Source organism: Tauraco erythrolophus, chromosome 11, assembly GCF_009769465.1.
Source record: "Tauraco erythrolophus isolate bTauEry1 chromosome 11, bTauEry1.pri, whole genome shotgun sequence".
Classification (NCBI taxonomy): Eukaryota; Metazoa; Chordata; class Aves; order Musophagiformes; family Musophagidae; genus Tauraco; species Tauraco erythrolophus.
The window spans coordinates 21,662,631-21,689,659 of NC_141475.1; the positions used below are offsets into that span (position 1 = coordinate 21,662,631).

A 27,029-nucleotide genomic window follows, 5' to 3' on the forward strand; every position below is an offset into this window, starting at 1 on the left:
AGGAGAGCTCCGGTGTAGGTTTTCACACCTTTGATACAGCTGCCAATAACTTACTAAAGCAAAGGGGTAGCACTTTTTTTAATAAATAACTGTAGAACACATGCATGTAAAGTTTTATCTTGATACAATGTCCATAAAAATGCTCCAGAAAAAGAGCATTAATACACATCTGTGACGACATAGACAAGAAGGCTGGGCTGTTACTCATTTTTGTTATTTCATGGTTCCCCTCAAAAACCTTGAGACTCCTCGTGCATACTCGTACTGGCACAGTCAGAAACAAACACCAAAATACGTTACTGTGAAAACTGTTCTTCATCTTCAAATAATTAACTGCCTCTAGCATGAGATTTTACATCTGTCTCCTTTTAAGATAGCCCTTAGTTACTCGGAAATAGCAAATCCCTACATCTCAGTTTTAAAGTTGAATAGTTCATTTAGTTGTGCTAACACTTCCATAAAAATATATAAATAGTCTGAAAAGGCTTTCTCTTTTAAAATAAGTTATTTTTAAAAAGGTTAGTTAGAAAAGAATCGGTGTTAAATGATTGCAGATGGCAACAGCAAAAACTTTTTCAAAAGAGACTTCGCATTGTTGGAGGTGAGCAAAGGCAAACTACTCCGACAGCCCTGCCTTCAGTCTCACCTAGAAAGTCTGGTCTACAGCAGAACCGAGGGACTTTGAGGTGTCGCACCAGTACAGACTGTCACACCCAGCCCCTCCCCACTCTGTGAATCCAGCAGTAGAAGCTCAAGCTCAAACCCGACGCCCTGAGCTTCCCCACCACACGTGCAAAAAATTGAGTCAGGCCCATCTACGCAGCAAATTCCCCCTTGCCTGGATGCGAGCTTGGTGGCAGCGACACACCTGCAGCCCACCTGAACGTGGGTTCTCACAGTGCTCTCATGGGCAAACGGCCATTTCCTCTTTCCCACCTGTCCGAAGCCTGACAAGCTTGTTGAAATATGTTTAGTTTTACTTAATGCCACCTTGTCTGGCTGTGGTAGCCAGAGGGCAAACTAGAGCCTACTGCTCTTCACTGGCGAATGCTCCGCAGTCACTAACCTTTCGCTTCCATCTGAGGGCACGGAACTGCTGCCAACCCCAGTTATTTCACCTGCTTTCAAAACAGTCAAGAGTCCCTTCCCCACGCTGGAGTTTAGACTTCCCTTCATGAAACAAAAACACCCACGGATGCAAAAGCCACGTCCTCCATCCCTGGCTAATTCCTCAGCGACTGAAACCACGACACAGGGATAACCGTGATAAGCTCTCTCTCCCTGCATAAACTCCTGGATGCCAGGAAGTGAGACTTGCCACTGCTACATACTAATGAAAACCAATAAGGATTTGGGTTTTTATTGTTGAGTGCCCCAAAAAATTTAGTGTTTAAAGATAATTTTTAACTCAAAATCTGCAAAACAAACGTAACACTCAGAGTATCACGGCTCTTTCTTCAGTTTGGTTCACTGTATGAGTCCAAGTTTTACAATAATTAACAAGTGTAATCAAAGCAACATTTAAAATATAAATCATTTCATATGACTCCACAGAGAAGTGTCATCTGTAAAATTCCTACTTTGTCCTACAAAGGATCAGCGGGGAAGTTAGCATCCACGTTTTATTTACTCTTCTGAAGGAAATGTTTTGTAAAGCGATCTAGTTCATTCTCAAGGTGAACAGCTTTATTTCTGTAAAACAAACAGAGGCAATGGGTTTACTTCAATGCAGTAATGTCACCAAGGTGGCAGAACTGACATCAGCCTTCAATTCCTGAAACCCACAGCACTACAAAAACTTAAACACGTGTTTTGGTCAGAGCCTGCGGGACTTAACCCGGCAGCAGAAGGCTGCCAGCTGCCTGCCTCATGTTTCCTTTTCCCCAACAGCTGTGCCAGGTCCATCCCGGACTTCCCTGGTTCCTGCTTTTCCTTTCAATGTGTCACTTGGGAGAGGTTCTGCAGGGCTCCTCACACAGGCCGCTCCTGCAGCACACCACACCACACCACGGCATGTGCGCCGGGGGGCTACACCTTCATCCCAGCGTGGTCTATGAACGGCCGAGGCCAAGAGGCAGCCCACAGCCCAGGCAGGCTTACAGAGGGGGAAAAAGAACACGGAACTAAGGCTGAGGCTGCTTCTAAGTCCCTAAACCACCAAGTGCTGGAAGTTTCTCTTCTGCAAACACCTACTACTGGAACTAAAAGAAAAACTGTATTGCAGTGAACAACTCAATGCAGTACGGCTGCTCTCGTGTTCTCCTACAGGTTCTTTGGGAAGGTGCCACCCTTATTTACCTACAGAAGATGAATATTCTTGAGAAAGCCATCTCTCCGATACCACAAAGAGAGAAAAAGGTAAAGATAATCTAAGAATTAATATTTTTTTGGAGCTTTGCGGATTCACCCAGGTAGCAGCACACATTTCTAAGTTCACCAGAGCTGTTCAGTTACAAGTAAAGAAAACAGGTGTGCTGCACACCCCTCTGCCCTATACCTGCCTCATCTCAACTTGCAAGTGACAGCAAGCACCAATCTCACTGAATTTGCTTGTGGCCAGTCACGCCCAGACTTACCTTAACAGCTTGGAGTTGCTCTGTATGTTCTCCAGCTGATCTATTTCTTTGGAAAGCCTAGCTATTTCTTTTTCCAGGTTTTTCTCAGTAATATCCACCTGTTGACAGAGCCGAGCAAAGGTAGTGGCCATTTCCCTAAAGGGAAAACACATTTGTGATCATAATTTACAGAAGTCTGTGCTACACAAAACAAGAGAAGGGAAATGAATAAATAAATACAAATTACATGGTATTGCAGTGTGCAGTAGAACACAGCAATACAAGTCTCCAGCTGTTAGGGGTTATAGAATAGCAGAAAGCAGGAGAATTACGTGGGTTTTTTTAAAAAAAAGAAACCTTAAACAAACAAAATGCACCTCAGTCTGTGCCAACATCACATCTGGCAATTTTTCACTGAGCATGAACAGGTGCAAGCCTCAGATGGGGACTCTGGCAGTAATGTGTGCTGGAGCAGTCACGTGCTGCCCCACGCAGCACCCTGTGCCCAGCTACACGCGCACTCTGAGGCACCCCATCCTCGCTGCCTCCTCAGCCACGTGCTCCCAGCCTGAGTTCCACGACTCCTCCTTACGCAAAGATAAAAAACCCAGTTACCACCCCAGGCCAGCAACCAGGCTCTCCCACAGGAGGGGAGATGTCTCCTCTCCTCTCTACTTCACCTCACTGGAGCATTGGTTTGAGTCCAGCTCTTCCATGTCCTCACAGAGACACACAGCTGCTGGACACGGGGATGATTCTCTTTCTTCTGCTGAAGCTGAACTTTGTATTAGTAAAGTACTCCCTGGGCTACACAAGAGAGGTGTTCTGCACCCTGGTGGTTAGAGGTCTCATTTAGCAGGCCTCATTTTCTGAAATAATAATTTAATCAAAACAAACTGTTTCAACAGGAGAAGTTGAGGGAGACAATCACCCAGACATTACTTCGCAGAGACATGTGGAAACGTATTTGGGAAAGTGACACCCAACAAAATGCCACAGTTCATAAAGGCTCTTTAGCTCCCGTTCTGCAGTGTGGAAGAGTCAGGACTGGCTGCTCAGAATTCGTCCATCCCAACCCTTGAGACAGAGCAAAGCTCACCACTGCCGTGGCTCGGGGCTCATTCAATGCTTATCTAAAAGCAGAACAATTCAGCCTCCACTGGAGCTGAGCCAACTCCCCCGTCTCCATAGTGAAGTGCTGGACAGCAAGAGTCTGTATCTTAGGAAGAACTCTCGCACACACACACACAGATGCGTGTACTGACCTTTTTAGGTGGCGACTTCAAACTCTCTGAAAACTCCCTCATAATAAACGCCCAGGCACACTGAAGCTGCCTTCCCACACCACATACAGCCAGGCCCCACTCCCAGGACACCACAGTCCCACCCTGACATGGATTTCCTACCCTAGGGAGGGGAAACACCAGTGTGGTACTTACTGTTGCACCTGATGGCTGCAATTAGCACTGGTGAGATTGACGATCATCTGCAGTTTTTCAGTAGCATAGTTTACAAACTGCTGTTTAAAGGCTCTCTCTTTTGCCTTAGTGGTCCAAGTCAGTCTCTCGTAGAGGTACAGCAACCCATACATACTTAAGGAAACAGAGATGAGTTTCCAGCCTACTGTTCTCCAAATCTGAAAAAGAGGATTCTTCATTAGATTAAGTTATCCTACAGAATAAAATCTAATTCCACACATCTTTTTAATCATCTTCATAGCCCTTTCACCCAATTAGTTTAAGAAAATGTATTATTTCCACATCATTATTGCCGAGCAATACAGCTATATTCAAATGAGCTGGTACCCCAGTGGCATGGAGAATATGCAGGTCACAGAAGCCTTGCTGCTTTTTAATGAAGGAAAGTGGAAAAGCAAAGCTCCCACTAAATCCAAACTGAATGAGGCACCATCAAATCATCCTTTCATTCAGAAACTGAACACAGACATATGGCATAGAGAGTATGTCCAGCTACGATCAGAGTAATTAGACTCATTTTCTCACTAAAAACTGATTGCAGGTACCCAGTGTACTACACACACTCATCTGGCCCAGTGTTATTGGGTCCATTACATGCTTCATGGCGCACACCACACAGGAAAGACCAGCTTAATCTTTGCCATCACTTGTAGTACAGTGAATGCTGCTAATACTACTTGCCACTCCGCCAACAACGATGATGCTCATAGAGGTCCGTGATGTCAGCGAAGCTAAACTCATTACCAAAGGAACCATAAAATCATCGTGCGATACGTTCTCTGGAGTTACGGCAGGAAGGCTGGCAGCAGACGGGGTGGTAGCTAAAGGACGAGGGATCTAGAAGAGCGGAATATGGAAGCATTAAGGAACGATACAGTAGGCTGGTTTCATTTTATTTTCATATATTCAGGGTTTGGAAACTCTTCAGCACAGAAATCTGAACAACAGTCCTGATGAGCAGCGGAAGTTTTGACAGCTCCTTGCCCAACGGGCGACTGAGTGAGAATAAGGGTTCTACGTACGACTGACCCCGCGTAAGGATCCAAAAGTTACACATGAAAACGTTACCCAAAAGGCTCAATCTAAAGGAAAACAAAGCTCAGGTAACAGCTGTAGAAAGGTAAGGAAAGGTTTTTTTGTTCCATTCTAACCCTGAATATAATCCAATAAAAACAACTCTCACCAAAAATATTTCACACAAAGGGACTAGGGGAAAGTAGCAGCCAGCACGTAAATAGCAGGTGTGAATATAGTAAAAATCAATATATTCTCATCAAGGTACAACAAGGCACTTAACGTCAGCCTCATCTCCGAAGAACTCACTTGTAAGTTTGGATCTGCTAGTCCCAATAGTACTCTCTGAGCTTGTTTAGGACCCAAGAAACGGTTTACGAGTGAAGTCCATCCCAAGGAAAAGTGGAACACAATATCCTCTTGAAAATCCGCACACAGACTATGACAGTTTAGATCATAACTAAGGTCAAACCTCCTGCATGGAATTAGCAAGTGGAGCTGATTCTGAGCGTCAGAAGGCAACAATGGTTTCAGATTTTCTAGAAATAAAACAGGATAGTAAAGATGAGTTAACATTAAAAGCTTTACAGCATACTGACAAGTAGCATCCTTGTACTGCTGAGTGGCTTTGGGAACTACAAAAATCTAAACTGATTTATTTATTTATTTACTTATTTATTTGTAAAGTTGGTGGGCACTGTAGCAGTATTGATCCTAACAGAGCAGGCAGTTTATTGCTCTGATAAAAGAAAACAGTCATGAAAAATCAACTCACAGAGAAAGCACTGCTGGAAAACGAAAAGACTGGCCTCCATCAGTGGTCAAAAGATAAGGAAAAGTTGGTTTATCCAGCAGTTCTGTGGTGCCATAGAGAAAAGGCAACCTTTTTGCGTAAGATGACAGACAGCTTCATGTCATGCCATGATCTTGCTCCGAATAATAATAAATACCAGAGAGACGGATATGCAATGAAGTTGCTACTTATTAAAAAAAAAAAAGGAGTGCACAAATACTTTGTGAAACTATCCTGTTTTGCAGTCAGAATCTGGAAGGACCCAGGGAGAGGATTATACTGCAGAAACATTAACAATTAGTGTATTTCATATATCCGTTGTGGAAGCCAAAAGTTTAAATGGATTTATAAAAGGATTAGACAAGTTCCCAGAAGACAGGTCCATTACTACTTGCTTAAGCCATTAATCCAGATGCAGAATCTTGGCTCAGAAGTCCCTAAATTGGGGATGCATGGCTGTATTGACTCTGGTTCATTATTTTTCTCCCCAGGCATCTGTTACTGGTTAATATCCGAGACAGGCTCCTGAGCTGAATAGACACTCGGTCTTGATCTAGGATGGCTTTTCTTGTATCACTTTATAGTGTTAATGCTAAATCACAGTCAGAAAGAAAATTCTTTGAAAATCAAGTTTTCTTAAATTGTCTTTCTCTAAAGAAAAAGACTTAACATTCCTCCTTCCTCATCTTACCAATCATCTCCTGCTGCGACTGGTGCATTGACTGATTGACTTCACTGGAGCAACGATCAGCCAGGTTCTTTCCCAAACCATCTTCTATATGTTTGTTCAGTTCCTGAAGTTTTACAAAGAATATATGCTCATCAATTTATATTTAGCTAATCAATTATATTATACAGTGCAGAGATATGTTAAACACTGTGTTAAAGAGAGATATGTCAAGCATGATTATTTACAGAGGGAAGAAAAGCCTCATGGAAATACGATGCTTTTAAATTGCACAGTGACTGAACACCTAACCAGTGACACAAAAAAGATTTCTCTAGGACTGCAATCATCAAAAGACACATGGAAAATCTGTATTTTCAATAAACCGTGACGCTGAAAAGCGTACCACTGCCGTACCACCCTGCAAAGCCTCTACTGTGGCCATCTGATGGGAGACAATTCCACTGCTCTGCACAAAGAGAAACTGGTCCCACCAGCTCCCGTGGAGGCCTGCTCTGGACTTTGCAGAGCCAGGACAGCATAGACTGTCCTCAAAACGCAGTGCTCCCAGCTGATCAACAAGGCTGAAACAGGTGGGAGTTATGGCAGTCATTCACGAGCAGCAAAGTCTGAGCGTAAGAGACAAACACTTGTACATGCGTATATGCTCCTTTAAAATACTAAATGAGGAGGAACTTATAGAAGTTTAATTAAAACTGCCTTGTGTACTTGAAGAAAAAAAAATTTAAAAAAACATAAAGTGTTGGGTTTTTGCAAGCTCATTTTATTTTTGGATCTATTTCATTTCAGGAGAAGTTAAAATTGTTTACGCAAGGTCTTTATTTACTAGAAGTGGAGACTACAAATCAGGATGTCAGTGAATTAAAGTTTCAGCAACCACTCTAGTAAAAAGATGATTGAAACAAAAATTAATTTATTGCCAATAACAAAGCAAAAAATATTTTCAACCTTTTCCAGTTTTAAGTAGACAGAGATATGCACATGTTAGAAAGTAAAAATCCTGCAATGCCTAAACAAAGCATCACATAAAATGCTATGCAAATTATGGAAATACAGAAGTAGAAATTAAAGGAAAGGTAAAGAACCTGGTTTCAAACCAAGCAAGAAAACTTACTGTCTTATAGAGCTTCAATACTTGAGGAGAAGGGTGAAAATCTGAATAAAATTCATCAACTAAAACTGAAAGTCGGCAAATCTCATCGGTCATGGCAGAGGAGACCTGGAAGAATTCGGTAAATACATAAAATGTTTCTCCTACCTTTTCCAGCCAGAGCGAAAACAGACCACTGCATTAACTGGTACAGTAAGTGATTCAATCACCTGCTGGGCAGGAAGGATTGTTGAGTGTTTTTTTTTTAATACTGGAAAAGGAACATACTAGACATTTCAAACACTCTTCCCAAGGTGGGTGGGCACCTAAAGGAGCTGCGTTACAGAAGAGGCAACACTTGAATGTGGGAGATTTTTCACACTGCCATTACTTACTTTATTTTCCACTTCCTCAGTAACACGTTTGATTTTTTCCTTAGTATCTTCTGTCAAAATGTTCAGCTGATTTCGAACAAAGTCCAATCTATCCTTCTGATCTTCTCGCTCTTCCATTGAATGGACTCTAACATACCAGAAAGGAAACCACCATCACCACCAGGTATTCTCCCAGTAACGAAACACGCTCCATAATCAGGCATGGACCACCTAGCTGATGGTTTACTGAGCAGCCAAAAAGAATCCCAAGTGACACTGGCTGAACAAAGCAGAGGCACTGCTTCGGAGTAACTACAACACAGATATTAAACTGTCAAGTGCATTCAAAGGCTGCACTGAATTACTGGGTTTTGATATATTAAACAGCATTTGGAATTGGAATTGTTACCACTGTACATAATTACAACTAAAAAGGGGGGGGAATCAGGGGCCTTTAATACTTAGTCTACGCCGATTTAAAAATAAAAAAAAAGGATATATCTGATCAAACTGTCCTACTGCTGCTCACCAGCACCACTCAACTATTCCTTAACTGTGACGTGGGTCTGATGACCCTGCAAAGCAAAAGGGAGGCAGCAGAAACCAACCTTGCCACAAACAACTCCCTTCAGAAGTCCTCAACCTACCATTTCAGTAAAAATTTCTTAAAATCTAAAGGAGTTATATCTTGAAGGGCCAGCAGAAACATCAAAAGCAATTCAGACTAAGAGGGGTCACTACACAAGTTTTGGCAGGTCGACTGACAGAAAGAAAACATCACAATATTTTAAAACATTTTACAGCATGTTTTCATAGGATCTGACAACGTGAGACACGTTAGTATGTAAACATCCAGTCTTTAAAAACTGATATATTCAAGATGATAAGTGTTTGACAGGGACAGTGGAGTCTGTTGAAACATAAAGACACACTATTAACAGACACAGAAAGGAGATGGATGGAAAGGATTAAACACGACAGCAAGTTCGCCGTGTACAAAAGATATGAGAAGTAGCAACAAAAGTGAGGGAAAACACCTGCACATAGGCAAACCTCAAAGAATACATGAAACCATCAGACAGTAGATGATAGCACTAAAAGGACTACACGAGCAAAGAGAGAATAAAGATATTTAAAGGATACAATCTGGAAAGGGCCAGAGGCCAAGCTTTCATTGGCTCGGGCTCTTCTCATCCCTTAGAGTATTCTAACGACTTGCAAATTAAAGTTCTTCCTCCCATTTATTTTCTCAGTGTTACTGCTAACAAAAAAATCCTACTTACATAAAGCAGGCCCAAGCATCACTTCTGAAACGCCAGATACAGCTAGAGAAACTTAAAATTTCAAACTGTTTCAAAATAAAAAAAATATTGAAAACCCAGAGACTACTTTTGTAGCTGTAAATAAGTAATGAAGAGTAACCAAAAAAAGCAAGACCCCTATACAGAAGTCACAGACCAAGGACAAGGCTGAGCAGTGCAAGTAAGTGAACAGTAGTAAGACTGACACACCAGAGAAATTCTATTTCTTACCGAATGAGAAAAGGGAATTTTTAAGTCCATAACGGCCCAAGAAAATCACCAGCATAGAGATGGCTGCTCAGAGGATCTGGACAAAACAAAGCCAACCTACCTTTTCTCTGCTGCCGCTACGTTTATGGCGTCCATAATGTTTTTCACAGTATCTATTATCTGTTTAGCTCTGATAGTGTGCTGTTCAAACTTGGTTTTCACGGCTGACTGCGAGATACACTCCTGCGAGGGGCCCAAGCCATAACACATTACTGCAATTCCATCCCAACACATTCAGGAATTTCACTGTCAGAAAGCACATGCTGCTAATTTTACCATGAACTTAAACCAACAGGAAATAAAAAGGGAGAAAGTAATAGAAATTAAAAGACAACAGAACTGAAATCTCAAATGATTCTATAGCAGCAAATCCGTACCTTCGTGTTCATTCACAGTAATGTGCATAGGTTTTTACTCTTTTAAAATGAATTAATAAAGAAAAAAGAAAACCCAGATGAATACATAAGATAAATCTAGCTCTTCAGAAAATTTTCCAAATATAATTCCTCTTTGGAATTATAAATGTCTAACATGAACACTGGCAATATTGCCTGGCTGGCGTTTTCTTCGGTGCAATAAATATCTTTAGTTTCAAGCAGCAATTCTGTCCATAAAATTTGACATGCTTATGTCAATACTGACCATCCAGGAACAAAATATACGATCAGGAATAAGAAAGAAGGATTCTTTCACAGGATATAAAAGTTGCTAAGTAGTCCTTAAAATATTAGCTCATTTGCAAATTATTGAAGCATTAAATGAATGAGTAGAGACTGCTCTAAAGATACTTCTAATCAATCTTCAACCTCAAATCTTGTACAGCGATTCAGAAACTGCAGGACACCGACTGAAGAGGTGTAACGAATATTCAGTTTAGGCAAAAGCAAATCAATTGTGATAAGCCATAAACTAAGACTTTGACTTTTTTCAAGCAACTGCAAATCCTGCCAATTAAATGCTGCTGGAGTTCAACCTGCACTAAGTCACTACAAAGTAGCAACACTTTCTACCAGATCTAAGGGTTTTTGAAATTGTTCTCAATCTGTGGATGCACAAAGAGGTTTAGGTTGTTTTTTTAAAAGACTTGCCTGTGACCTTAGCATATGTTGTGTTAACAAATTTCAGCTATCTAAAAATAATAGAGCAAAACAAAACAAAATGGGTAAAACAGACTCCCTGTTCCTCGATGAAGCAGATCTAGAAATCAGCAATGAAAGGCCAGAGTTTCATAAATACCAGCACATTGTAAGAGCTAGACTAAACACAGAGGAAAGAGTCTTTCCAGCATTTGTATGCGGTAGATAAAAGGATGACAGTCACTCACAACACAATCAGAAAATCCAAGTTAGAGCACTAGGAAAAACACAAACGTTAGTTAAACGACTGGGAAAGATAAGAGGGGGACAGCAGCAGTTTTGCTGTTAGTCTGTAAATAAGTATTCACCAAAACAAAGAGCAAAGGTACATTTCAACAGCATAACCAAAACCAGTTACTTTCCAGCCCACTTCCACTACAGCAGGACAGTCTTTAATCGCACAGCTTACTACATGCCTGTGCAGCGCTAGAGAAGGACTCTGCAGCAGTGTACTGGTTCAGGCTCTTATTCACTCCAATTTACACCCAGAATTACTATTCTGCTCTGCCTCCCTCTTCCACTCCTCCCCACACCATTTCTGTTACCTGTTTTTTGAAGGAACTTGGCAAACACTACAACTCGAGGCGTAGTGGGGTTTGGTTTTACATAGAATATCCACCAAGAACTACTGCACACAGCGCACCGTGCATGCACTTTTTTGCTCTTTTGACATGGCATTTCTATGAATCTCATTGAAAATTTCAGAAGAAAGATACACAGGCTACTTACTGTTATTCCACAATATAAAAATTCAGAATTGATACACTAATTCCTTTAAGACTACCTATCCTTTTTAATTTGTTGTAATGCAGCTGGCACACACAGTAACATCACTTTTTAAAGCTACTACATGAATCTCTAAAACCTTAATGTGACCACTGCTTACAAGTGTTTCTAGTAATGTCTGGACCAGTATTTCTTTTAGCAACTTTAACCACCCTGTGCTTTGCACAAAAACATGTTGTATCTATTTTTGGAACACCTTTTGCCCTCACACATAAGTTTACATAAATGTTGTTACAAGCTTTTCAAAAATGGTCCAAATTTTTTTCCATATCACAACAAACTAGCATTGCTGGGTTGTTTCCAGATTTTCTTTTTTTTTTTTTTAGCTAGATTCTAGCTATACTGAGCTCCGGGATGAACAGACTTTCCCATCAGGGAACTAAAATCAGGAATGTGGAAGTACTGGAGAAGTAACAGTTCCTCTTCTCAGCCCACGCTGGAAAGAGGAAGAAGCCACCTAATTTTAGTGAAGACAAAAGAAGGGTGAGAGAAACCAGGAGGAGCAAAATCAGCAGATATAGCCAGTGGGAACATGGAACGTGTGGGCAGGTTTATAAATGAGGTGATACAATAGCTTACAGACATGAACGGGATGAAAGAGCACAAGAGATGTTTGGAAATCCTGAGCAGGGCACCTGAACAGGGACAGGGAGCTCATGGCAAGACAGTCTGAGGTAGAGAAGCGGTCAGTGTTTGGTGAGGACAGACAGAAGCATCTCTGCTCTCGTCCCTTCCCTTTCACAGACTGCAGTGTAATCCAGAAGTCTTGAGACTTGTAGCTCCTCCATCAGGAAACAGTAAATACAAAGCACTTTAGCCAGCAGTACTTAGGCTGTACTCACAGCTAAACAGCACCTGAACTTGGTCTAGTAGGGCATAAATCACGGTATCGAGTAGGATTTTGTTCCCAGACTGAACACAGAAAACTCTACCTGGTTTATGGTATTCTTCATTAGTACATGAGCTGGTTTAGTCCAGTGCTGGTAAACATAACTGACACCAGCATACTCTTATCATATCAGCTCAAGGGACAGTAATTTGAGTATTAGGTCTGAAGATTTCAGACCTGGCGAATCATTTAAGTATCAGCCTTGCTTTAAAAGCAAATAAAATGCCATAACACCTGAGGAAATGGCCCACAAAACCTGAATGTGAAAGAGGCTGCAATATCAGACACTCCAAATTCAAATTGCTTTGGCAATCTTAATTTAGCACATGTTGCCATGCTCTTTAAGAGCTGTGATCACACTCCTATGCAAAGCTATTCATTATGGTTTCAGGATGAAACACGGCTGAGCAGAGAGGAACCTTACAAAATCCACTCTCACTGCTGCGAGTCAGAAGGTGTGCAACAAATGAAACAGACAACATGAAGGAAGAAAAAAGTTGTTTTAAGGCCATTCAGTGCTGTCACGGAATTGCTGGTTTCGTCCACTGCCTCTGCCAAAGAAACTTGCCATGGCTGTGACCTTGTGATGGACGCTTCTCATTCTGGTGGCCAACTCGAGACTGTGACATCTGATGTGCAGATGTGCTGCACGCTTACAGCAGCACATCATTTACTAAGTCATACGTCCACCTTAATTTTGACGTATCCTAAGTGTCGAGCGCTTAACTGTAACTGTAAGGAGTTTTGTCAAAAAAGCTTTGGATACAACACATGGCAAAACATGTCAAAGAACAATAATTGATTTAGAAACTTAATTTCCACTTTTCTCCTTGAAAGTGGAAAGTTTCTGACGATAATTCTAAGGACAAAAATTACAAACAAAACTGCATGTTTGGCTAATGATACAAGCAAGAAATTTCATGCCTCCTGGACTCAGGCCCTGCCAGTATTCTGAACCAATGACTTCAACAACTCGGGCATCTATCATAAGAGTGTAGATAAGGATTAAATTTAAACTTTAGTCTGACATTTTCTTGCTTTTGCAAGACTGATTCAAGCTGTTATTTTAACGTCTTTTTGATATATGCACATCATAACTGAACTTGGGTTTGCTAAGGTCAAATGGGCTTGTAATGAGAGGAGAAATACTTTCAGAGGCAGTTGGATTTCTTTTAAAATATACCAAACAAGGAATTACTGGCTGAAGCATGCAAGAGCTGTCTTGAGCATTTGCTGTATACGAACTACAGGCATACTATTCGGGCTCATGTTGCATGAAATATGCTGATACATAACCCCACAAAACCATCAAGGCATATCCAAAATGCCTCCTTAAGATATCCAAGAATGGCTTTAATTAATTAGAGCTATCAAATTCAGCAACACAAATGGATCCTATCGCAAAGAAATGACTCAATTGTCTAGCCAGTCCAACTTCTGAAGAACCTGTAAACTCCAACCATGAACATAGATAAACTGAGGGTGAAAGACAGATTCTGTACAGCAACAAGGATGCAAAAGACAGTCAGAGTATCAGAGCTAAGAGGCAGATAATGGTGTGATAATTTCAAAACTCTGGCTTTAAAAATGCAAGTAAATATTCAGATTTACATTGGTGAAACACAATTTCTTACTATTTGTGTCCAGAATTACAACAACTAATTGCAAAGCTACCACTTCAGAACAAAATAAGGCTCACCATACAGCAAACCTGCTCATGCTTCGAAGTGACACACTCCTTTCTAAGAGCACCATCTTTTTTTATATAGAATATATTCATACTGAGGTCTCAAAACATGAGCTGAGAGTCCAGTTTTGGTCCTTGCCCTCACTGAACAATACTTCTTTTTCCAACAACTACCTGATATTCAAGGTGAGAAGAGATGAACAGAGCCCACAGATAAGGCAAAGCTGTCACATGGTGTGAATATCTTACACTCCTCCACTTGTTAACACGGGTTATGTTCAGTAAAATTAAGGTAAGATTAAGCAAAAGCTACCTTTGCATTAAAAACTAGGTAGTCTTAACAGCCCATCATAAATACCTCAAATATCTGCTCAAAATGTTGAAATTCCTGGAATCTTGTTTGGAATCCTTCAGCAAGCGCCCCACCTGTGAAACGCAACAGGCCATAAGCAAGAGCGCAATACCTTCACAGCAGTGTATCTTAAATATCTGTTTATCAGATTTTACGATGTTTCTCTGTATTTGACGAAAAGTAAGAGTTCCTACACACCCCCCTCTGGCATTCCTTGGGCCTTCTGTCTCCTGGCACTCAGAACTTCTTTTGCTGAAACGAAAAAGATGCGATTCCTTGCTTCTACAGGATCAATAACCTTGAGCTCATCAACTAGAAAAGTCAGACAGCGCTCCATGTGCTGCCTACGCACCTGAGGAAAAGGTAAAAAGCTCATGAGAAAAATGCAAAAATTGAGTCGTCATCAAATCAGAACATCAGAGTCAGAAACAGATGCTGGAAAACCCCTTAGATAGTAGATGCCTTCTAATCCTACTGATGCAGCAGCTGCTTTTAACCACTTAAACAGCCCTAGAAGCAACACCACTTTCTTCTACAACTGTCTAGCTATGTAATCTAGTTCCCGTTGGAACAATCTGAAGAGCACACTGAACTGCTACCTTCTAACACTGCACTTTGCCAGCTACTCTATGCATGTATACAGGTATAATCTGTACCCTCAGGCTCCATTATCACTACAGAAATAAAAGGTAATACAAAGCTTAACTGTGGAGGAAAAAGGTTATAAACAAGCTTCCCCTTGTGTTATCTGCCTGCATATATTGTAGTTTGAATTGCAGGTTGTTTTTTGCTCTGAACAAGGAGTAATTTATTTCCATATTCTAACCAAATAACTTATCCTTTTACCACTAAGACAAAGTTGGGGTTTTCATATTAGTAACTGTGTTACCTAAGCAATTTAGCAGGCTTTTATGTATGTAGAGGCCTTTTCTTTACATATATATATATAAAAAAAAAAAAAACCAATCAGGTCACTCACATCTTCCATATATTCTGGTTCTGATGCGGAGGCATCCCATCTATTATTCAAGATGAAGATGTTTGGCTTGGAAAGTCGTTCATTCACTTTATGGAAAAAATGTTTTTCCTAAGAATTAAAGCACAAACAGAAAAGTCCCCAGACATCCAAACCAGCGCCACTAATTCTTCTGTAACAGATTCTAAAGTTAATCTAGCTTTTCGAAATTTTATTAAAAAGAATTCATTAGCATTAAAACCCACAAGTATCCAACACAAAAAAAAGTCTTATGATAGTTCAAAAGTCATTAAATGTCTTAAAACTCATGCCAATGCTAGAAGTCAGATATTGCAAGCTTCTCTAAAAATAAGTACAAATACAAACAAGGAAAACTTCCAAAACAAATAGTTTAGGAAATACCAGAAAAGAAAGTATATCTTTCTTTAAATCTATCTTTTTTTTTCCTCCTTCTTTCACTCTTACTATCAAAAAACTTCATCTCCTTTGTTACTTCTAGTCCTCTATTAAATTTGTCTGCAATGGTGTGATACTCAAAAATGCTATGTGGAAAGAGAGGAAGGGTAAAGGAACACACAAAACATACCTGTATCTGCTCATTCTGGTTTTTAAATAAGACGCCTGGCTAAAACCGTGAAGTCTTCCTTATTTGAACTACCAGGATGCTCCTGTTCACCCCTGCAAATCTGGTTTCTATAACCCAGAAAAACATCCTCTAACTGTATTCTTCAACGAGGCCACACCAGCTTCAACTACAGACAAATTACATTCCTTGTGTAAGGACATATGGCTTGAGACAAAGAAGCCATTGCTGAATGTTTTAATTTTAAAAATAAGACATGCATGTACCTCAAACTCTTTTGAGGTCCCTTGCCTGTACCCAGCACTCATTATTTTTATTTTCATTGTCATAACAGGTAAGTCGTGACGCAATGAAGCCCCACTCAGCGCAGCTCAAACAGAAGAGATTTCTGTGCTGCCGTAAGCTTTTTGAATCTGCAGCAGGACACCACCACATATTCCTGACACAACACTGGAGACACATTAGTGTCCTTCAGCTGGGGAGTAAGGACGTGTAAGCAAGAGTACTGTTGCAGAAATAAGAATTTTGTCTGAAGAGAATTTATGAGGGAATATTAGAAAAATTGTATTTATGCAAAAAATCGGTGTTTGTGTAGCAGCTGCCAAATATTCTCAAACCTGTTATGGCAAGAGGTAAAAATAATGCCTAAGGAGCATGAGAACATAGTTATCATATGCTTTACCTGAAGGATAAACTTGTGAGATGAAGAAAGAAATTATCATTTGCCACAATACAAAGCGAAATACAAACGCTTTAGAGCGGTTACATAACTGTTAAAGGCAACTTCATTTGTGTCTACCACGCTGAAAGGATTAAAAAGGAGAAAGAGTACGAGAGCTGCTTGCTGAGCTAAAGCCTCACTCCAAACTAAGATCTACTTCCTTTCCCCCCCACATACATCCTGGACACTAGTTATTTCCAGATTCTAATAATTAGAAGGCGCTCAGTGTTAAGTAAGGATTTATAGAAATGGCAACAAAAAAAAACTCAGCAAGACTCAAATGCTTCAAACAAATTGCAAGACTAACCTATTTCTATTTAGCAGCTGTGTCTGACAAGAAACAAAGATTGGCCAAAAATCCCAAGGAAAAGCAGAATAGCATTTCTGTGTCTGGGTGTTAGGGATCAGACAAATTCACAATTAACAGAATCTTCCAGTAGATGTACAGCCTGTATGTCTTTCCCGCATATTTACTGTCTCAGTTAGATTGGTTTTAATGGTTCATTTCTCCTGAGCAAATGAGAGAACAAAATCAAATTTGGCCCTTTCTCTGTTAGTTCATTACACCAAACTGAAATCTGGCACGCAGGTCCCTATTGTTTTCAACTTTCTATATAGTAATGAGGTGTTCACTAAAACCCAATCTTTTCTTCTTCTTTTTTTAAATTAAAAACACCAAACCAACTATGCTGTGCATGTAATGCAAATAATTTCTAGACTCCATACTAAAAGCAAAAAGCATCTTTCACATGAGATAATGGAGAAGATAAAGCCATAGTTGTGCCAAATCCTCTCTTTGCCTTGGATGTTGTTTGAGTCTTCTTTCTTTGCCTTTTAAATCACAACTCTTGTATTTGATTCTTTGTGGATTTGGCTCAGATGGAATGTAGTGTTTCTAAACTCATTTTATGTTCTTCTCAGATTTCTACCAAACTATTCTAAATTTGCTGGAATGCAATGAAATAATTGTCTTTGTACATTCAGTTCTTTATTGCACTAAAAATTGCCTCAATAATTAGAAAGTTCAGACACCGTATGTCAGAACCATGCTCGGAACAATCACAGTGTTTTATTTGTCCACAGTAGGCTTAATAGAAGCCTTCAAGAGATTTCTCACTAGCATTATACTGCATTCCGGCAGTCCCACTTCCAATAACTTAGAAATCTTACATGGATATTGTCTGCATTCACAAAACTCAGTTTAGTGAAAACCAGAGATCACTACGAAATTAAAGCAACTCTCTGGTCTTGTATTTTGAGTATCACAAGAGCTCCTTTGGCCACCTTGTATGCTCTCCTTCTACAAGTCATACAATACTTAGGCTGCAAGGTATACAGAAGTCTTCTCTCTCTTGAGCAAGGCTTTAAAAGTTGTTAAAACATTTTCAGCTCTCCATGTTGCACAGAACCATGCAACATGAATGCTTATTGCTACCATCTTCAGAAGAAATACAATCCAATGAGAGCAACCTGTAGCACCTGTCCTCAACATAAGGTGTATCAAGGGAATTCATCCTCTTCTGAGATAAGAACACATCTTATCTCAGAGGAACAAGACAGAAAGTCAACTTCTTTCACCTACTTTTTGTATTTTACTGAACTTCTGGATATGAAATACTCCGCAATTTATTTCTTTGGTAATTCAAGTGTCTTCAGCTGACAAATATCAACAAACTGTAAAGTGAGACAAGCGCTACATCGTGCATTTGTCAAAAAAGGACAAATGTGATGCTCAAGTCAGAGTAAGCAAAGCTGGTAAGAAACTTAGTTCTCCTTTCCCTAGTGAGAGATCCACATTGTTTCTTGTCTCCTACTCCCATACCCTGTTCACAAGATCTAAGCACAACGATTCATGGGAGCTTCAGTAAAGGTCTAAGAGAAGCCACTTCAGTTATGGAACTGCTGAGTACCCAAATGAAGAAGTAAAAAAATTATTGCACATCATACCGTGTTCATGAGAGTTGATTCAGAATTTGCAACCAAGACAAACACATCGGCATCTAAGCAGAACTTGTCAATCCAGCTGTCCAGTTCCGTAGTGACATCCGTGCCAGGGCTGTTGAGAATAAAACCCACAAACTCGTATTTACACAGCAAAGGAGTATTTGATTATTAGAAACTGATAAAAATAGAGTAGGATTGCCTAAGGGCCTTGTAAGAAGATACAAAGCTTTATATCTTTAGACTGATGCTTACCTCAAGCTTAAAACAAGCATAGCAAAAGCCAATTACCGTTACACGTTTATCAGTCACTTGCTCACTGGACCATCTACTCATTCCAAAATGTGGTTTCTAATGAATAAATACGCAGAAAATAATAGCCAAGAGGAATGACAGGCAGTTTGTCAGAAATCCAGGCAGTCTCACAGAATGGTCCCCCTCTCTTTATGTTAAGTTTTAGATTTGTGATTAAACCACAGCAAGATTTTAATGAAAAAGGACAGTTGTTAATAAAATATTTTTTCATTAATAAAGGCCTTCTTTAAAGCTATATGCTACACAAGCTGTGCATAGATTTAAGAACAAATTAAAATGAAGCTAAAACTACAGTGCTGTCGGTTTTTCAAAAACAAGTAGAATATGAGCATTACATCACGTTTGCAACATCTCAACTATTGCTGGTTCTAATTTGTTCTGTTTAACAGTAAAAAGATTATTTTCTCCTCACAAGTACCTGTTCACTCAGATTCCAGGCTGTTTTCTCTTCCCTTTACATTCCACCCTTAGCAATCCAGACCATGCAGATCAAATCACGCCTTATATCATATCTATGCAAGGATCCCTCCTGAGCTTCCAGCATATTTGTGCTACCCACATGTCCCCAAGCAGACAGTACAACTGCATAAGCTTAGAAGTCCAGCAGTGCATCAAACCAACCAGCTCCCTCTGTCAGCCAGGCTGGCTTTTTCTGTGACTAACAGAACCTGAGCTTGCACCCAAGAAAATAATTACAAACTCCCAGTGATGTCAAAGGTGTAAGATTAGAGATGCAACAAAAAGCAACATAATTTATCAAAATACACTCTGGATGTTATTTTACTGGATATGAAGAAATCATACTTACAAATTCACTCATACTTGAGTGAATTACTCACAAATTCAATCTATAGTGATTCACACATTAGGTACTGATCATCTAACAGTTTCAAAAATTACCACCAGGTCATGCCTCAAAGCAGACGGGAATATGAGCATTTGACATAGCCAAAGCAACAGCTTTCTGAATTCTTTAAATGCACAAACTGTAGGAAATGCTAACCCAACACACAGGTGCACAGAGCTGGCAGTCACAATTATGTTTTGATGTCACCCATTACTTTGATATGTAGGCCCTGCAACTCTTACCAGAAGCTTTAAAAATGAAGCTGGGATTGCTTACACTTCACATGATCAGCTGAAGTGTTTAAAGACAGGCGATGAGCAAAAGGTTGTTGTTCCAACAACCCTACTCGTACTTCCATACTCTTTGTTTTAAAGGTAGAAGTATCCTCAGCCAAAAGCTAGCCCCTTATTCAGCTCAATCACAAGACACTTGTGTGTTCCAGCTGTTACAAGGTTAAAATCGGTGTGGTGATGACGGGGCGGCAGTATACACAAACAAACAAACTCTGTGCTCTCAAAAAAAAAGAAATAAAAGCCTTCCAATAGTTTTGCAACCTAACAACCAAAACACAATCGATCAGTAAACGACTCTGTTTTCTAAACATTATAATGGTTAATTTCTTTAAGAAAACATTTATTAAAACAGAAATGTACCTGTCCACTAAAACCAAATCATCTCTCAGCAGGGCACACTTTGACTTGGGCCAGAAGACATGGACGAGACAGCCAGCTTTCAAATCTTTATCCATGTGAAGTGCATGAGCAAGCTGATTGACTGTCTATAAAGAGCACAAAGAAAAGACAAACAAGAATATGCATCACAAACAAGTCTGCAAATCAGTCTAATTTGGTTCTCAAGCAAATCTGGATAGGATCTATCTTGAACAGGATAACAGAGTTCATACTTCCTTCTGGTGAATGTTTGTGATTTTTTTTTTTAAGCTCTTAGACTCACCAGCACCTAAAAAACAAGTTGTGCCTTGAGGCCTAGACAGGAGCTTCTCTGGTGCTACAAAGTGGTATTCTCTACAGGGCCGGAGTGCACAATGCCAAGTGTCATCGTGAATTTGCCTCAGAGGTTTAACGTGTCAATATAAGCAGTTAAATAAGCTAAGCGTCGTACGGCCAAATGAGAGGCGCTTTCCAAATCCTTAATAGGTGTCGTGGTTTAGTCCAGTCAGCAACTAAATGCCACACAGCTGCTCACTCACTCTCCCCCACCCCCAGGGAATGGGGAAGAGAATTAGAGGGGAAAAGGGAAGGAAATTCATGGGTTGAGATAATAATAATTTATTAATAATAATAAAAATAAATTTAAAATAATAAGATGATAATACTATATGAATATAAATATGTCTGTGTAATTCCAATAATATATACAAACAAGTCATGCACAGTGCTCAGTTGCTCACAGTTGCTCACCACGTGGTGACCAACATCTGTCCCATCCTGGCAAATGATTCCAAAACAGGTAAGTCCTGACACTGCAATCCGCCCAAAAAGTGAGAGAGAGAGTGCACTCCAAGAGTTCGAGAGAGCGAGCCCCTGGAAGAGCAAGAGCCCTTCTTTTCAGGCAACCTTCATCTATATACTTACTGAGCATGACCTTGCATGATATGGAATACTTCATTGGCCAGTGTGGCACTCAATCCTAAGTCTAAATTCAAATCCTAAGGGGAGTTTGTCCTGGCCATGCTCTCCCCCAGCCTGTTGCGCTCCTGCACACTGGCAAAAACATGGCAAGCTCAAAAGTCCTTGAGGTCTCTGTACCAACTATAAACATCAGTGCGTTATCAACATTCTTCTCATAGCAAATCCCAGCCTAAAACCAAAACACAGAGCCCTTCCAGCTGCTAAAAAAAAAAAAACTAACTGTCCCAGCTGAAACCAGGACAAGAAGAAACAGAACTTACTCTCAGTCTTATAAAAATAAATCACTAAACATATGCTATGCTACAATGAGACATCAGTTGTTTCTCTGAAGCATCCAATAAAAACTGTGAAGTAGATCATTTTAGTTTGCCAGTTACTCACTCCTGAATCAAGAACTTAAAAATGCAGAATGAGTTACCCTGATACTTCTGTTAGACTTGAAATCATTGTTAAAAGACAGATCTTTCAAGAAACAGTTACTGTGAAAAGTAGCATTAATCATTCAAAACTGTACCTTGACACTCTTCTTTTCATCTGATCCTTCCGTCATAAGATAAGCCTTATCTCCATCTGTCCCTTCCACACTGAGAAAGCAGTTAGTCGTATGGCCAATCCCACTAGGCAGTACCTTATCCCACAGCATCGCATTAATGACTGAACTCTTCCCGCTGCTTGTTCTAGAGGGAAAGAAAATAAAAGCACTCTGAGCACGGTACAGCAGCATTACACGTACCTTTGTCTGAAACTGAGTGCTGCAAGCTGTGTCAGGTGACAGGGCTTCAAGCCAGTACAGCACAGCCTGACAGAAAAGAATAGGGAGTGCAGGAAAAGTTCATCTCAACAGCAATTCCAAAAATCTTTCTTCATATCAACATCATCTATCCAACCAAGAAAATTTTTATTTGCATTAACGCATATTGTCTCAACAAGCCCAACCTGTACTGGTAAGTATGCGTTAGCTGGTATACCTCAGTCTGAGCAAGGGATTCCTAAAAGATATTGCCTCAACTTTGCTACACCAGAAAAAACACCTGGCATAAAAAGACGCCTTAGATCAACTTAAAGCAATTGCTAAATCACAACCCGCTGTCCCACATCAGGTGGCAGTCTGCCCTCTTCGCACCAGCCCCAGCATTCCTGTAGAAAAGAACTGACTGAAAACATAGGTAACATTTTGGGCAGAATTATGTTCTCATTAGACAACAATTCCACATTCCTGCTCGCAGCAAAGCTAAAGGAATTCCAGGAACACTGGAGGATGACACAAGGAGAATGCTGCATGACAGAGGTAAGGAAAGACTACCCTCTACGGTGGCAATCAACAGTGACTCCTTAAAACGTTCATGGAATTACCACCTCAGCAACCTCACCTGTCTTTAGAGAAACATCTGATCTTTACCAGTCAGAGAGGAACTGCTGCTTCTGATAGAGCGTTCTAGGCAAGAGATGAGGTGAAAACAAGCACCGCTGTCTACTGCCTCCAGATATGTTTCAAGGCATTGCTGTCTGGGAATTCTCACCACAGCCAGCAACAACAACTCAGAGCAATTTAATGAATGATAACCTCAACTGAATGAAGATTCCTAGAGTAAGACGTGAAACACTGTGCAGAACACCCTCAAATTGACTTCTCATGCATGATCCTTACAATGCAAATGCTGCCTTTAATAATGGAACTTAGTCTTGTCCTTATTTCAGAAAGAAGTAGCTAAATTAACAAACCCCCTGTAGATTAAAAGGAACTGTTCACCAACTCGAGATTCCACAAGAACTTGGAAGTTCTCAGCAATGTCCTACTTCACACTAACGTTCTACCCCTCACCCATAAATATTTAGAGGTTTAACTATTACACAACAGTATGAAGTTACATAGACTGTAACTCACTTTTGAGATACTTCTAGAAAAAGTTCAGCGCTCACTGTACAACAGTTGACAAATTTATTCAAACTGCCAGAGGGAGAGTTAAATTCTTTTTCCTGCTCTGAACTTCTGCTCTTTGCAAAAGCAACCGTTATGACACATCACAGCTTGTAAATGTATTCAACTTTGAACTCTGTGAAATATCTATATATATATATAAATATATATAACAAAAAATATATATAAATATATATAACAAAATTTCTTTATCCCAGATCCTTTTATTGTTTTTCTTTAAATAGCTGAACTATTTTTAGCAAAGAGAATGTAAGATCACTGCTGTACACATTTTTTCCAATACTATTACAGAATTTGTAAAACTAAACCATGAAGACTCACACTCCAGAAAAACTATGTAACCACATGCTTAAATTTAAGCACAGAAAAAATCAATCTCCCTGAAGCAAAGTGGACCAACAGACACCAGACTAACCAGGCACATAAAAACATTTGAAAGCACTGCAGCTGTAGTCTTTTAGGAGGACTTCACTATTCTGTATCTGACTTCACACTCAGTAAGGCAGATTTTCATCATGTTTTTACACTCTCCAGATTTTATGGCAACAGAATGGCACAATGCTTAGAATGCAGATGTTTCTTGGAAGTGTTAAGACCCAACCAGAATTTCTCATTGAAAACTTATGACTTTTCCACTAAGATAAGACTGAAATCCAAAACACAATAGATAAAAGCAGTAACACATAAAACCTCAGTACTTTAGGTCTAAACACCTGACAGCATCTCTTTAGAATACTTCTTATGTAGTACACATTTTGGGTGCAACAAATATCTTTCCTTTTAACTCCCTATTTTCCTGCTGGAAAAAAAAAAAAAATACAGCTGAGATGATCCCAAGTCGACCAAAGTTAAACATTTTCAAATAGAATCATAGAACAGTTTGGATTGGAAGGGACCTCAAAGATCATCTAGTTCCAGCCCCCCTGCCATGGGCAGGGACACCTTCCACTACACCAGGTTGCTCAAAGCCTCATCCAACCTGGCCTTGAACATTTCCAGGGACGGGGCATCCACAACTTCTCTGGGCAACCTGTTCCTCACCACCCTCAATGTAAAAAATTTCTTCCTACTGAAAATAATTTTTTTTTTTTTTAGAATAGAAGCGAACTTAAATCACCCGTAACTTTGGAAATGCTATCTAAACATGTGAAAGGTTTGACACTTGGTCTGTAGCAATACCACCAAGGACTGTGAACTAGAACTTTTCATAATTAGTGGTTCAGGAAAGCAGAAATTCACAGCTTCATTCAGATGGATCTATAAGCCATATAGTACATTGTTACTGTTATCCCTTATAATCATCACACAGATCTATCAGACTGACATAACCAAGAAGACAACTGTCTCTAACTGGCTGTTCTTCTTCAGCTGCTTATACATGGAAACATAAGCAGCTCAAAGTTTAGTTTTTCAATACTTGTGATCAAATGCAAACAAAAGTTCTCAACAGTAATAGTCCAGTAAAACAAATACATTAAACAAACAAAACAACCATGTTAGAAAAAGAAGTGCCATTCTGGAGAAGACGATGACACACTCTGACCATCCCAAGTCATATAATGGATCTACAAAGTATAATTATTTCACAAATTTTATCAATGAAAAACATGCAACAAGACCTATACAGCAAAGTTACAGTCACGAAGCAAGATGGTATTAAAGAAATATTCACCATCAATTAGTTAAGAACAAACACGGGTTTATGTATTCTATTTCAACCAATAATTCTATGATGAAGCACTAATTCCAGTGCATTTAAATTTAAAATACAGGCACTAAGCCCCATAAGAGAAAAAACAAACAAATAAAAGATCAAATTAAGCTCTCGTAATTATGTTCATTACCTGCCAAAAAACGCCACTTTCATGTGTCTCCGTGACAGCACCTCACCGATGACTGCTAACTTATTTTTATATGCCTGTATTTCTGCTAGTTCGTCTTCTGTCGCTACGTGTTCAAGCTCTGGGTTCCTGTACGTTGCTACACATAGAGAAAGAATAATGTAAAAGCACTCATGTGGAGAATACATGCTCCAGGATACAAGATACAGATATCAGTACTTTACATGCCAACAAAGATCTGTGTAAACTTTAATTACACAGCAGTAAGAAAACGAAACAAACAAAACCCCACTACAGACACTGGTATTCACCCTTGCCCTTTGACAGCTCCACCACAAGCCCTTGTGAAATCATGACATAAATCGCTTTGGATTAATCAGCAATCTAACTGCTGGATTCAGCAGATCTGCCCCGCTCTTTGCGACACCTGCCTCCTTCAGAAAGGAAAGCTGGGACCTCTCATGCACACACCAGCTAGGCTGGGCTATCTTCTTCCTGCAGAGCTCACTGGGGTGATGAGCAACCAACTCTGTGTGGCAACACACGCGCCTCCGCGCTGCTAAAACTTCTAGCGGGTGTAACCAGCAGTTCTTTGCGTTACATCACGTTGATCTACTTTCCTACTGAATAATGGGAGAACCTGTTTTTCCTTTCATCTATGGAAAAGAAACCGCAAAACGACTACAAACAATGGCGTGGTTAAGCTTTCACCCTTATAGAAAGGAGGTCAGGCTACCAGCCCAAGTGATGCAATCAGCTTTTGATATACATAACCATCCTCGGCGTTCCTGCTAGTCTAAGTGGAAAAATCAACACAAAATGAAAAATGTGACTATTTCTGAAGGTGTATGTTTACACAAACAGGATACTGACAGGTACCATAACGTACACCGGGCTGCCACAGAACACATTCAAAGCAACGAACAAGACCCTTGAGTTTAAGATGAAAGCAGACCTTCAACAAAAGCTGCTCCCTCCGTGACGTAGTCCAGCAGCTGGTCGAAGATGGCAGTGATTGTCTTTTTCGCCAGCACGAAGTGCTTCAGGGGAGAGACCGTCGCTTCTGCCATTATGCAACTGCAGCAAAAGTTACATAAAAGTGACCAAAACACTCAGTACAGCCGTGTGAGTGACTCTCACCCAGTCACTTAAGAAAAAACAACACAAAACCAAAACCCTCCAAACCACAACGGACGGCAGCACGCTTAGTTCATGCTGGTTCTGCTGCCCTGACAAACTCCTACATCTCCCCCTCACCACACGCACCGACAGCGGCCACGAAGATGGCAGACGGGTTTAACACCGACACGGTGCGGTCTGCTCCCGAAACACGAGACCTTCTCCTCACAAAACGCGGCTCACGACCTCCCCGCCGCTCGGAGGTCAGCGCAGTCCGTCCCCTCGGTCGAGCGAGGACAGGCCCGCGGTTCCCCTCGGCCGCGCCGGCGGGCCCTGCCCCCGCCGCGGGCAGTGCCACGATGGCCGCCCAGGACCCTGCCCGCCCCAGCCACTTACGGGGCCCCGGCTCGCTCCGCTGTCACCCGGCAACCGCCGCGCACGCCGGCGGGGCCTTCCCCGCCACCGCCTCCTCCTGGCCCGCCGCCGCCGGGACGGGGGCCGACATCACTTCCGCTTCCGTCTCACCTCCCCCCGCTCCCGGACCCGCCGGCGGGGCGGGCGCCATTTTTGGTGAGGGCGCGAGGGGGCGGGGCGGCCGCCATCTTCAGCGCGGGCACGTTGTGAAATGGAGGCGGGACTGCAGCCCCTCGGCCCCGCGCCCAGGAGCCGGCCGGGGGCAGCT

The 27,029-nt window shown here is 40.8% G+C and overlaps 1 protein-coding gene across 5 annotated transcripts; it reads right to left on the reverse strand.

Moving 5' to 3' along the window:
• MFN1 (mitofusin 1) lies at positions 1–26,798 on the reverse strand. 5 transcript variants are annotated; one of them, XM_086618424.1, is made up of 18 exons: positions 26,744–26,798; positions 26,184–26,305; positions 25,232–25,367; positions 21,963–22,125; positions 20,450–20,574; positions 18,641–18,749; positions 15,393–15,500; positions 14,612–14,765; positions 14,420–14,487; positions 9,625–9,746; positions 8,014–8,140; positions 7,643–7,747; positions 6,532–6,634; positions 5,357–5,586; positions 4,715–4,870; positions 3,995–4,191; positions 2,577–2,711; positions 1–1,692 (listed from the first exon to the last, which is right to left on the reverse strand). In XM_086618424.1, exons 2-18 carry the CDS (start codon positions 26,296–26,298, stop codon positions 1,623–1,625), a joined length of 2,223 nt encoding a protein of 740 aa, XP_086474550.1. In that variant the 5' UTR covers positions 26,299–26,305; positions 26,744–26,798; the 3' UTR covers positions 1–1,622. The 5 variants fall into 5 exon arrangements, with proteins under 5 accessions (XP_086474550.1, XP_086474546.1, XP_086474549.1 ...); XM_086618420.1 differs by lacking the exon at positions 26,744–26,798 and adding an exon at positions 26,486–26,504; XM_086618422.1 differs by lacking the exons at positions 1–1,692; positions 2,577–2,711 and adding exons at positions 3,108–3,142; positions 3,236–3,330 and having other exon boundaries at positions 26,744–26,775.
• Positions 26,799–27,029: the final 231 nt, after the last annotated feature.